This window comes from Chiloscyllium plagiosum, chromosome 34 (assembly GCF_004010195.1).
Source record: "Chiloscyllium plagiosum isolate BGI_BamShark_2017 chromosome 34, ASM401019v2, whole genome shotgun sequence".
Taxonomy (NCBI): Eukaryota; Metazoa; Chordata; class Chondrichthyes; order Orectolobiformes; family Hemiscylliidae; genus Chiloscyllium; species Chiloscyllium plagiosum.
In genome coordinates, this window is record NC_057743.1 from 29056844 (window position 1) to 29070156 (window position 13313).

General features: G+C 41.2%; 1 protein-coding gene across 3 annotated transcripts in view; it reads right to left on the reverse strand.

Annotated features, from left to right (window-relative positions):
- The window catches only part of prkcz (protein kinase C, zeta), a 413579-nt gene that overhangs the window by 213293 nt on the left and 186973 nt on the right, over positions 1-13313 (reverse strand). For 2 of the 3 annotated variants that reach the window (XM_043676028.1, XM_043676025.1), the window contains exon 6: positions 8895-9026. In XM_043676028.1, the coding sequence (XP_043531963.1) occupies positions 8895-9026 (132 nt within the window). The remainder of the gene's footprint in view (positions 1-8894; positions 9027-13313) is intronic. The other variant, XM_043676026.1, reaches the window with a different exon arrangement.

Sequence of the window (13313 nt, forward strand, 5' to 3'; positions counted from 1 at the left end):
CCATGATCAAGTTGAATGGTGAAACAGCCTCATGGGGACAAATAGCCCAATCCTGCCTTAAGTCCTGTGCTCCAATTGTGAGGGGTAGTTTCAGCAGAGAGTTGCTCAGTGCTAGGATTAAAACTAAAGGTTTTGTTATCAATGGATATGGGGTTGGAGGACATGAAGGGGCCCAGAAGGTCAGAGCTGAAAAAGCAAATGGCATGAGGTGGGTAGGAGTAGATGGGGTGGTGGGGAAGATTTTTAAATTATAATCAAAGACTGACAACCTGATTGGAAGGACTGGAAGCTGACTCCTTCAGTGAGAGAGCCTTTCTGAGTCTCTGTCTATGTTCCACCGCCAAACCACAACAACCCGGCGGTCGGAGGAGGAGCGTCTTATCTTCCGACTGGGAACCCTCCAACCACAGGGGATGAACTTGGACGTGAAGTCCAAGTCCAGTTTCTTCATACCCCCTCCCCCCACCTTGTCTCAGCCGAATCCCTCCAGCCCGGCACCGCCTTCCTGACCTGCAGTCTTCTTCTTGACCTCTCCGCCTCCATCCTACTCCGACCTATCACCCTCACCTTGACCTCTTTCCACCTATCACATTTCCAACGCCCCTCCTCCAAGTCCCTCCTCCCTACCTTTTATCTTCTCCTGCTGAACACTCTCTGCTCATTCCTGAAGAAGGGCCTGTGCCCGAAACGTCGAATCTCCTGTTCCCTGGATGCTGCCTGACCTGCTGTGCTGTTCCAGCAATAAAGTTTCAACTTATGCCCGAAACGTCAATTCTCCTGCTCTTTGGATGCCGCCTGAGCTGCTGCGCTTTTCCAGCAACACATTTTTCAGACAGATGAAGGTGCCTGCTGTTCAAATGGCTACCCCTCAGTCAAACCAATGAAAGGAAGCAGAATTGATGCAGTCAAACAGCAACAAAGCAATGTTCACCAAAATGAGCAAGATGTGCAGGACCTGTGAGTGGCCAAATCAATTCACAGACAGAAGGAAATGCCCCACATCTGGGTAAATCTGCAGTGCTTATAAACAGGACAATAAGTATAGAACAAAAGTAGAACTTGACAGGGAAGTCACCAGAGCAACAGTACAAAAGAAACCAAAACATCTAATTGAACATGTTGTAGGCATCACAGATATAGGGACCATACAATTGCAGGGATTGGCCAGATGCAACAGTTTCAAGAGAAAATAAATTCACACGATTATTCAAGTTGGGAAGGTGGTGGAAAATTAGCCCATAACAATAAATTTCAAAGAGAAGACAGATAATGGATTGTAGAATAACATCATCCTGTTCAGACTATGCCCCCAGAGGACCTTTCTTGCAAATTGAAGAAAACAGTTATCTGAGGAAAGGTGTTCTGAAAGGAAGGAGGATGTGGAAGTGCTGGTATTGGACTGGGGTGGACAAAGTTAAAAATCTTTCAACACCATATTAGTACGTCATCAGTACAATATTATTTAGGGGAAACAGTCTTGACAACTAGGAATAACCCAAATCAGATGTGCCCACAAAGGAAACAGATGCTACTGCTATCCAGGAGTTGAGCAGTTGTGAAGAGCTGCAGGCTAACAGCTGAAATAAATGACACTTGGGTCTAAAGAGTACATCAACCAAAAACAGAAACAGAAAATTTACCCAGAATATTTAAGTGAATGGTTTGATGTTTTGACAATTTTGAATATCACATCATTACTGACCCAGAAATGAAATGAGTGACTCATTTGACATATAATGTACCTATAGAACTAAAAAGAAAGCTCTACAAAGAGCTTTAAAAGATGGAGGAAAAGGTAATCTCCAGAATGACAAAGCCTACAGCTTGGGTAAATTCCATCACAGCGAGAGTGAAACCAAATGGGTGACTAAGAATTTGCTTGGATTGCATAGAACATAATTCTAACGCTGGAAGAGATCACACCAGCACTGGTTTTCAGCATCCTTGGTGCCAGAAACAGCTGCTGCAATGTGAAATGAAACACAAAATCTTCACTTCACAACATTTAATACTATTTGGACAGTTCAAGTTCCTGCATCTATCACTTGACCTTGAAGTAGAATGCATTCTAGCAGAAAGGAGATGAGGCACACAAGGGAAGCAACAGAGCTTCAGCCTAGCAGATGGTGTCCAGATATCATGGTGCGGACAAAAAAGATCAAGACAATCATCTACAAGTCATAGCGAGAACCAGAGTGACAAATGCATTCTTTGGAACGGTGTACACACTGGATGGCATAAAAGGTCAAATCATAGAAGAATTATGACTACTTTTGGAATGGAAACTCCAAGAGATAAGAGCAAGTTGAGAAATTTTCTAGGCTTGATCAAATATATGGATCCCTTTATACTGCATATATCTGAACACACCACAAAACTGTGGGAGCTGATGAGAGATGATGTCCAGCACTGGTGTCCAGTGCCTCATAACAGAAGTTTCATGAAACTCAAAACGAATAATTTAAGTCTGTCATATATGCCAGAAAGAAATCTACACTCTCAAAGTAGCTGCTTCTCTGAAAGGACCAGGATCAGCAGCCCTAGTGCACAAAGGAAAGCCCACAACATTAACATCCAACAGACAACCTCAGCTGTGATGAGATATGCCATAGAAAGAACCTGTTTAGCAGTTGTCATGGACCAAACCAGAACCCCAAACCCCAAATATGTAAGGAGATAATTTACACCCTAACTTTTATTTTGATTTAAAGACAAGTGTAAGGTGCTATGTTCCAGACGTGATTTGATTAGTCCACCACCAGCCTTTAATCAAACATACTTTATTCTTATGACAGTTAAAGTACAAAAAACTTGGCATAACTTTAACATTATTGAAACACTTAACAAGATAATGTATTAGTTAACCACTAACCATCAACTGCTCCAATATAGGCAGCATCTCACAAACATACTCTTGCCAAGGCAACCTACCAAAACAGTTCAGGTTCTCATACGCAGCCTCTCTTCAGTCCAACAGAACAAAATACTGAAAGAAACAGTCTACATCTTTATATTTCTAAGGGGAAGATTCTAGCAGCAGAGAACTGAAGCTGTTAACTTAGCAGTAGTTAAACCTTCTCACTAACTAAAAGCAAAACTCAAAACCTTGCTGGATCTGAGAGATCCCTCATCCCGCCCACTGATGCTAATTTTGTCGAATTTGAAGAAGAAAACCGAGGGATATCCCCAAGCTGTTAATCAAGTGCCTGTCCGGTGCAGACACTCTGGTACTACTGTGGCAGCACCTCTCTCCAAGAGAGATAGCATAAAACACATGCCCCTTGGGCACAGTAGTGTCACTTAAATCGTGTATGGATGAGAGAAGTTCCATACATATTTCCATGGCAGAAGGTTAACAGTGGACAGTTATCACCCTCTACTGAAGCAAATCTACAAAAAGAACCAATATAAAGCACCAGCAAAACTACAGAAGAACTTCAGGCTTCAAAATTATGACCACTCTGAAACAGAAGCCAGGGGGAGATTTAATGCGAGAAAAAGACCATCTTTGTTGTTAAAAAAATGAGATAGATGATGTATAAAAGTTCAAAACCTAGTGAATATAATGCCAACAATATAAAATCAAATTAGACAACTCCAGCAAAGACAATGAATTACAGACCCTCTGAGCAAGTGATCTACGAATGGCTGGTAAGATACAGCAAGTACAGACAGAAATTTGACAGTAGTTGTCGATGTGAGATGACATCTCACTGGAAGCTGGTATTCTGCTAGCTTGATCTACAATTACACCGATTATAGAACAATCACACCAAAAACCATGCAGGACAAACCTCTCCAAAAGACACAAGATGACCACATGGAATGGAGAAGCGGACTGGATATGCAAATACAAAGGCATGGAAAACATGCTGTCCAGATTCAATATATGCGAGAAGGAGAGAAACACACTGAAGGAAAAGATGATTGCAAATAAAGGACCACAAGACTGTGGGAGATGATTTATTCACATAAAGCAAGAATGGTAGCTCTTATTTGCAGGCCACTGCTCAAGGTTAATTTTTAACCAGGTGAAAGACTTGAGAGATATGACAATCTAAGCAGCCCAAGTTCTGTTTAATAAGCAAGGAATTGTTAAAAAATATTAATGTGAAATAATAGCACCCAGTTTCACATCTAAAGAATTTAAGAAATGCATTATGGGCTCAACCTCATCACTCCGGAACACAGACTTTACATAAAGACATATGCAGATGATCCAAAGAACTCTTGCAAAATGTTGAGGGACAGAGAAAGACTGAAAGCTAGCCTTATTGCTACTGTAAGCCACACCTTCCAAGGCCAAGATGGAGCCACCTGCAGAGTTGCTGAATGGAAGAAAATAAGTCTAAACTTCCAAGCAATAAACATCCTCCAAGAGACCAGGAGGAAGTGAGACAGCAAAACACTGAAGCACAAGAAAGAAAAAGTCAGCATTTTAATAAATGCCCAACTGGATTGTTTAAAGATTAAACTGAACATGTGCAGGAACCAATCATGAAAACTTAGAGTCCAGCAAAAGTTACTGCTGAAGTTGATACCTCAAGATCATGCATCATGGAGACTGAAACCAAGCAGCAAATGAGGAGAAATGGAGTTCATAGTCAACCTAAACTGGAACTGGAAAAGCATAAAAAGTTCATCAAAACTGAACATCACTAACCAGTGAGACAAAATTAGCAACAGAAAACATAAGTTAATCGTGGTGCTGGGAAAGGATAGCAGGAGAATCAACATTTTGGGCAAAAGCCCTTCATCACGAATTCTTGAGGATTTCTCATTCCTGATGAAGGGCTTTTGCCTGAAATGTCAATTTGTCTGCTCCTCGGATGCTGCCTGACCTGCTGTGCTTTTCCAGCACCACACACTTGGCTGACCTCCAACATCTGCAGTTCTCACTTTTGCATAACAGAAAACATGACTCTAGCAATGCACAACATAGCTGTAGTGATCGGAGTGACGTCAGCCTCCTCTAATTCTGAGACGCTATCAGTTTCAGTCAGCAGTTCGAGAACTAGAAGAATCAGTATCGGGATTTTGACATGATTAGGACGACTGGCAAAGGCACATGATTTTGATTTAACCTGAAGAGAAATGCTGAGACATCAACTGGACTTGAAACAGACATTTCAAGTGGCTTTGTCATTAGAAAACATGGCAAGTGAAGCACACGAGGTACAGGGTATCCCGACAGAAGTGGATACCCTCGCAAGCTGACTGAGCCTGGGGAAGACCACTTGAGTGAAGGGAATCGCATTGGTCCACTCAGGACATATCCTGAACAGAGGGACTCTAGGTCAGCCCACAGCAAAACCTCAAAACAAAGCCAAGCCTCAGCCGAACACTTAAAATGTTCTTCAGGATTTGGGCTGGCAGGCCATGATTGTTGTTGCTGATATTCAGACTCAAGACAGCAAACAAAAAAAGTTCCACTAGATCTAAATCGAGTAAGAGAACACATAGGCCACCATCCAGGAGAGTGCACACCATAGAAAGTCCACCTACTGCTGATGTGGAACAGTTAAACTGTTAGCAACATCCAGACCAGAACCAAAGTATTGACTGAAATCCACCAGGGTCATCCTGGGGTTTCCAAAATGAAGATCTGGTGCGCAGTTACGTTTGGTGGCTAGGACTGGATGCTGACATAGCTGTGCACTGCCCCACCAATACAGAGTGCCAACAAGAACAAATATTACCACCAGTAGCTCCCCCACATTCACGGGAATAGCAGGGTAAACCCTGAACTCAGTTACACATCAACTATGCCGGTCCTTTCTTGGGCTGTATGTTCTTAATTATTGTGGATGCCCATTCGAAATGGTTCGATGTGCTTTCATCAAGCAGTGGAATGATGACTGAAAAGCTATGAGCATCTTTTGCAATACATGGATTCTCGGAGGTGTTGGTCACAGACAATGGGCCATTGTTTACCAGCAGGGAATTCATGTATTTCCTAAAGTCAAATAGTATTTGATATTAAAGGATAGCTCCATACCATCCATCGTCCAATGGTCTTGAGGAAAGAGCAGTACAAACCTTGAAGGCTGGCTTAAAGAACAGCTACTGCTTCACTCAATAGCAAACTGTCCAGATTTCCTATTTGATTGTAGGACCATTCCTCATGCAACAACAAGGTTGTTAATGGGGAGAAACCTCCACATAAGCGCAGACAAAGGACACAAGATTCCTCTAAGAAAGGAAGGCAATTTACTTCAGGAGATGAAGTTTGGTGTCAAAACCATGAGAATGGCCCTCCTCATGGGTGACAGGCATGGTCGCAGTCAGGTCAGGTCCCATGACATAAAAGTTTTTTTTTGGAGCAGAAGAGGCGGTCCTGAACAAGAACATGGGCCACATGAAAGCTGCAACCTTCCAAATTGGACAGGAGCAAAACATACTTGGCCTCTCAGAACATCTGGCAAGGCTGTCAGAATCCACAAGACCCCCCCATCTGTCTAGCAGCAAAGGAACCACTGAGGATGAAATGGACATAGATGTCACAGCCTTGTCACTGCTATTGCCTGAAGGTAATGATCAATTTCTTCCGAGATGCTCCAGAGATAGACCATAGTCCAATGCACACCTGTGTCCAAGGCAGAGTTGGAGGAACTAGATCTGGTGTGAAAATGCCCCAGAAGATGTTACAGGAGAAAGAACAGGCCTATATCCCAGGACTTAGAGCAGAGGGATGTCCTGAATGTAATGAGGTTAGTGGATGAATAGCTTACAATGAGTTACCTGATTGGATCAGATTAACAGTCTCAATCAGGGAGTGCTGGCTGACAGATAATGAACAGGAGTTTTGAGGGTTCTATTTACTGTAGGGGCCAACTATGAGGTAGCTGTGTCAGTGTCTCGTACTATGCACGTGTAAATCAAGGGAGACTTGATGATGGGATACCAGCCTTTGTGGAGTTATTTCATTGTATGTGCAATATGCTTACTCACCACTGAGAACAACAAAGGCCAAATCTAGGTGACATCTTACTAGCCAGATAACATTTTTAGAACAGACACCATAAAAGGTTATAAAGAGGAACTTAATTTATTTTGAAATATTATTTAGTTTATAAAGACAAATGACTTGAACAGATTAGGGATAGGGGAATTATATTTTGGAAGAAAGAGGGTGTTATATATATTCTTGCATTGTTTATCAATAGCAAGGAACTAATTAGCTAGGAGCCAATTGGACATTTAAGTGTTCCAGTCGGCAATAGCCAAGGTTACTCTGGATATTCAGATACTGAGTCAGATGTTTCAACCCAGGCAGCATTCTCAAATAACTCCATTTCTCAAGCCTGAAGTTTGACTATTTCAACCATATGGAAACCAAAAGACATCTAGACATATAACACTTAGTGATATTACTGTTGCACAAATAGTTTTGCTGAACAGTTTCAGTTTTTAATCTCAAAATATCATTTCTGAATACTTCATTTGGGGGAAAAAAAACAAGCAACAGATGGACATAAAGTGACAACTCAAAAAGGATAATCTTTCATTCCAGGTTCCAGTGCAGTATTTGCATGTTTAAATGGTGACACAGTTCTATATACTTCCGATATGTTCCTTGTAGAAGTAATTTTCCAAATGTTATGTTTTTCCAAATACATTTAGACACTTATTTAGGCAGATGAAATTAATTACCGTGACATACGTTCCACAATTAAGAAACAATTTTAACTTAATGGTGCAAATTAAAATTATAAATCCAAGATGCACATTTTTATTTATTAAATACGTTATTCATCTGTTATAAGCCTATGCCCCCTCAAAAAAATAAATTCCTCCTCATTTCCATTACGAATGAGAAAATATTTGTTTTGAAATCTTATCCTAGACATCCCCCATGAGGAAAAACACCCTTTCAGCATCATGTCAAACTCCTCAGAGTGATGTTTTATAACAACACTTCCCATTCTCTAAATGCCAATGGAGCACAGGCCCAACAGTTCAGTTTGAAATTGAAATAAACTAAATGCATCAAATAAAGTAGGAATCAATACTGTAGAAAAGCAACCAAATTTTTAATTAGTGGAGATAGGTTGAACAATACAATTTCAGTACTTAACATTTGTGGTTTAGTTGTTATTAAGCTTGTTTTAAATTGCTAACTTACTAAAGTTGTTAAATACATCTGATAGGAAGTGTATTATTACAGTTTATCAAAGAACAGCATGAAACATTAGTGTAACAATATTCTAGGTGTTAAATGAGGAATTATTCATGCAGTTATAGTTTTAACAATTATGCAAACACATTCTGACATAGTTAAACTGGAGCCAGATACTACCCAAGAATTGAAACAGTCCTAAATCATCCTCTTTGATATCAATACATATCAATGGACAGCGAACAGGAGTGGAAAATAGTTATGCTCCTGAGCCCAAACACATGAAGGCCAACTGTAACAGGACAGTTGCTGCTTGATTGGAACAGACCAACTCAGAAGAATCGGAAGTCTGAACTTGGAATCTTTCTGTCCTTCATGGCTTAGTGACATAGTGCATTCATTACCAAGTTATCACAGCTTAATTTTCTGCCAGAACATTTAAACAGGTTCCAATTGACGCAGAGCTTCCCATTACTCTTTGAATTGATATGTTTTGATTCAAGTTTCATAGAAGCAACTACATTGGCTTAACTACTCAAAAGGAAAGATGGAGAGAATTTAAAACTCCAAAAGAATACATGGTTTTGTCATTCAGTCGTGGAATAGTGCAACACTTACAAATGTTATCTAAGTGATAGTCAGTCTGCAGCTTTGGGATATCTCTTTTCTTTGAATTTCAGTAGTGCATTTGTAAAACCAAGGTAGGAAGATAATGAAGAACAGAGTCGGCACAAACAACATCAATATCTTTGGTACAGAGATATGTGCTACTTACCATATGCCTTTGGCACGTCACAGGAACAAGTTTGTGACAGCGCTTATGGACCAACAACTTGCAGTTGATACACTTGTAGCCCTGCCTGCCTAGACTCCATATCCTTTCACTGCAGTGTCCACAGTAAGCCTTCTGTGAAGAAGAGCACAATTAGCATACATTGTTAGTATTTTTCCCACAACGTACCCACTTGAGACAAGCATGCCAGTTCTTTACAAATAAGCACGAATGCAAGAGATTGTCAAGTCAAGTTCAATCACACAGTAGAGTTGAATGGAAAACTGAGCCAAGGCAAGGTGGTGCTAGGGTGCTGGGACAATATAGAATGAACAGGATTTTTTTTCAAAATAATGGATGTCCCATTTATATTAAAGTGAGATGGGCTGGTAGTGGGAAAGTATTGCAAAGGCCCAGGTTAAAGACATAGGTTCATGGGTTCGAATCCTTTTACAATAACTGGTGGAATTTGAATTCAATTAATGGATAAATTAAATTAATGAAATTGAATTAATTGATAAAACGTATTGAAATTGAAAACTAGTTTGATGCTGCACAAATTCACTTGATTCACTGAAAGCCTTTTAGGGAAGGTAATCTGTTGTCTCACCCTGGATTCATAGAAATGTGATTGGCTTTTGAATTGCTCCAGCAGTCCACTCAGTTGTATCAAATAATTATTTAAAAGCGAAAAAGGAACAAAACTAGATGGACTATGTGCTACCAAATTAGATACCAGAAGTGATAACTGTCAATGCCAAACTGGCAACTCTGCAAAATCCTCCTTTCTACCATTTCAGACTCTTGTTCCAAATTGGGACAGCTGTCCCACAACCTGACATTATCCAGAAGGTCTGATTCTGAGAGTTTAACTATGTCTCGGACATCACCATCATCAATTCTGGTAATGTCCTGTCATACTGGCAGACAGTCTGTAGGGAACTGCCCTTGAATACTTTAATATTGACACAAGGCATACGAACATGTGAAGAAGCAGGAGTCAGCAATTTGGCCTGAGTTGGCTCCACCAGTTATCTCAGAGTACAACAGGATCTTGACCAGATGGGTGGCCAATGGAGTTTAACTTAGACAAATACGAGGTGCTGCATTTTGGAAAAGCAAGTCCGAGCAGGACTGATACACTTAATGGTGAGGTCCTGGGGAGTGTTGCTGAACAAAGATCTTGGAGTGCAGGTTCCTAATTCCTTGAAAGTAGTTTTGCAGTTTGATAGGATAGTGAAGGCAGCGTTTGGCATGCTTTCCTTTATCAGAGTATTGAGTATATGAGTTGGGAGGCCATGTTGTGGCTCTCCAGGACATTGGTTAGGCCACTTTTGGAATACTGTGTGCAACATCGGAAGGATGTTGTAAGACATGAAAGGGTTCAGAAAGATTTACAAAGATGTTGCCAGGGTTGGAGGATTTGAGCTGCAGGGAGAGGTTGAATAGGCTGGTGCTCTTTTCCCTGGAACATTGGAGGCTGAGGGGTGACATTATAGAGGTTTATAAAATCATGAGGGGCATAGATAGGATAAATAGACAAGGTATTTTCCCTGGGTTGGGAGAGTCCAGAACTGGGTGGCATAGGTTTAGGGTGAGAGGGGAAAGATATAAAATTGACCAAAGGGGCAACCCTTTCACACAGAGGGTTGAGTGTGTGTGGAATGAGTTGCCAGAGGAAGTGGTAGAGGCTGATACAATTATGGCATTTAAAAGGCATCTGGATGGGTATATGAATAGCAAGGGTTTAGAGGGATATGGGCCAAATAGGGCTAGATTCGGGTAGGATATCTTGTCAGCATGGACAAGTTGGACTGAAGGGTCTGTTTCCATGCTGTACATCTCCATAACTCTACAACCCTGAATTCGGATTTTAACCTCAACTCTATATTTCTGCAAATCCCCAAAAACATCTTTCATCCCTTTGGTTCACAAGAATCAATCCATCTTTCCCTTAAAAATATTTAAAGATCCTGTAACTATTGCCTTTTGGAGAAGGGAATTCCAAAGACTCTCAATATGTTTTTCTTAAAAAAAAGACTTCATCGTCTGTTTTAAATGTGCATCACGCATACTAAACTATAACTTCTATTTCCAGGTTCTTCCACAAGAGGAAACTTGTCAAGTTCCCTCAGGATCTTGGAGAAAGTGAGGACTGCAGATGCTGGAGATCAGAGCTGAAAAATGTGTTGCTAGAAAAGTGCAGGTCAGGCAGCATCCAAGGAGCAGGAGAATCGACGTTTCAGGCATAAGCCCTTCTTCAGGAATTCCCTCAGCTCCCTCAGGATCTTGTATGTTTTAATCAAATCATCTGACTCTAAGCTCCAGAGGGTACAGGCTAAGCTTTTCTCAAAGGTAACCCACTCATTTCAGGTATTAGCTGAGTAAACTTTCTCTGAACTGCTATCAAGGCATAACCGTCCTTCCTGAAGTCCAGTGACCAGTACTGCTCTCAAGTATTGAGATGCAGTCTCACCATGGCGCTGTATAATGGAATCGTAATCTTCTAACATTTGCATTCAATTTCGCCTCACAATAAACTATAACATTTCATTAGTTTTCCTCATTATTTGCTGTACCAGCACAACCTTCTGTGCTTTATGCAATTCGACACCCAGACCCCTCTGCATCTCAAGAGCTCTGCAATATCTCACAATTTATATATTGTTTTTACATTCATTACAGCACACAGACTTTTTTACATTACACGACATGAGGTGTCATGGTAACAAGTTAAATATAGACAAACAAGCCTCCTACTGATTATAACCTATTGCCTTTCTTCAGATGAATGATTCAGTATTGAGGAATAAGTACTACTCAAGTTGAACAATAATTGAAGGTGGCAAGGGCAAATAATATACTTTAGATTGGGGACTTGAATGTCCAATATCCATAAGTGTGGCTCAGAAGCACTACATCTGACTGAGCTGGCCAAGTTCTGAAAGATATTTTTTGCAAGGTTTGTAGCTCAGGTTGAGGTTTAGGGTGTAGCTTTGCTCGCTGAGCTGTAGGTTTGATATCCAGACGTTTCATTACCTGGCTAGGTAACATCATTAGTGGCGACCTCCAAGTGAAGCGAAGCTGTTGTCTCCTGCTTTCTATTTATAGGTTTGTCCTGGATGGGGTTCCTGGGGTTTGTGGTGATGTCACTTCCTGTTCGTTTTCTGAGTGGTTGATAGATGGTATCTAGATCTGTGTGTTTGTTTATGGCATTGTGGTTGGAGTGCCAGGCCTCTAGGAATTCTCTGGCATGACTTTGCTTAGCTTGTCCCAGGATAGATGTGTTGTCCCAGTCGAAATGGTGGGTTTTTTCCATCAATCTGTAGGGCTACGAGGGAGAGAGGGTCATGTCTTTTTGTGGCTAGCTAGTGTTCGTGTATCCTGGTGGCTAACTTTCTTCCTTTTTGCCCTACGTAGTGTTTGTGGCAGTCCTTGCATGGAATTTTGTAGATGACGTTGGTTTTGTCCATGGGTTGTTTGTTTGGGTCTTTTAAGTTTGTTAGTTTTTGTTTGAGAGTGTTGGTGGGTTTGTGTGCTACGAGGATTCCGAGGGGTCTTAGTAGTCCGGCTGTCATTTCTGAAACTTCTTTGACGTATGGTAAGGTGAATAGGGTTTCTGGCTGTGTTAGGTCTGCTTGTCGTGGTTTGTTCCGGAGGAACCTGCGGACCGTATTTTTTGAGTATCCGTTCTTCTTGAATACGTTATATAGGTGGTTCTCCTCTGTTTTCCGAAGTTCGTCTGCGCTGCAGTGTGTGGTGGCTCATTGGAATAGTGTTCTGATACAGCTTCGTTTGTGTGTGTTGGGATGGTTGCTGGTGTAGTTAAGTATTTGGTCAGTGTTTGTCGGTTTTCTGTACACGCAGGTTTGTAGTTCTCCGTTGTCCTTTCTTTCGATTGTGACGGCCAGGAATACGAGTTTGTTGTCGGTCTCTTCCTCCTTGGTGAACTTTATGCCTGTGAGGGTGTTGTTAATGATGTTAAATGTCCCTTCTATCTTGTTTCGTTTTGTGATGACAAAGGTGTCATCTATGTAGCGGACCCAGATTTTTGGTTTGATGGTTGATAGGGCTGTTTGTTCTGGTCTTTGCATTACTGCTTCTGTTATGAATCCTGATAGCAGAGATCCCATGGGTGTGTCGTTGGTTTGTTTGTAGATTATGTTGTTGAAGGTGAAGTGAGTGGTGAGGCACAGGTCCACTAGCTTCATGATGTTTTTGTTGGTAATGTGATTGATGGTGGTTGGGGTGTGTGTGATGGTCTCTTCTAAAAGCATGGCAAGTGTTTCCTTTGCCAGGTCAATGTCGATGGAGGTGAACAATGCTGTTATGTCGAATGAGATCATTGTTTCGTCTTCCTCTATTTTGGTGATTTTTAGAAATTCCTGGGTGGAGTGGATGGAGTACTGTGACTCTTTTACT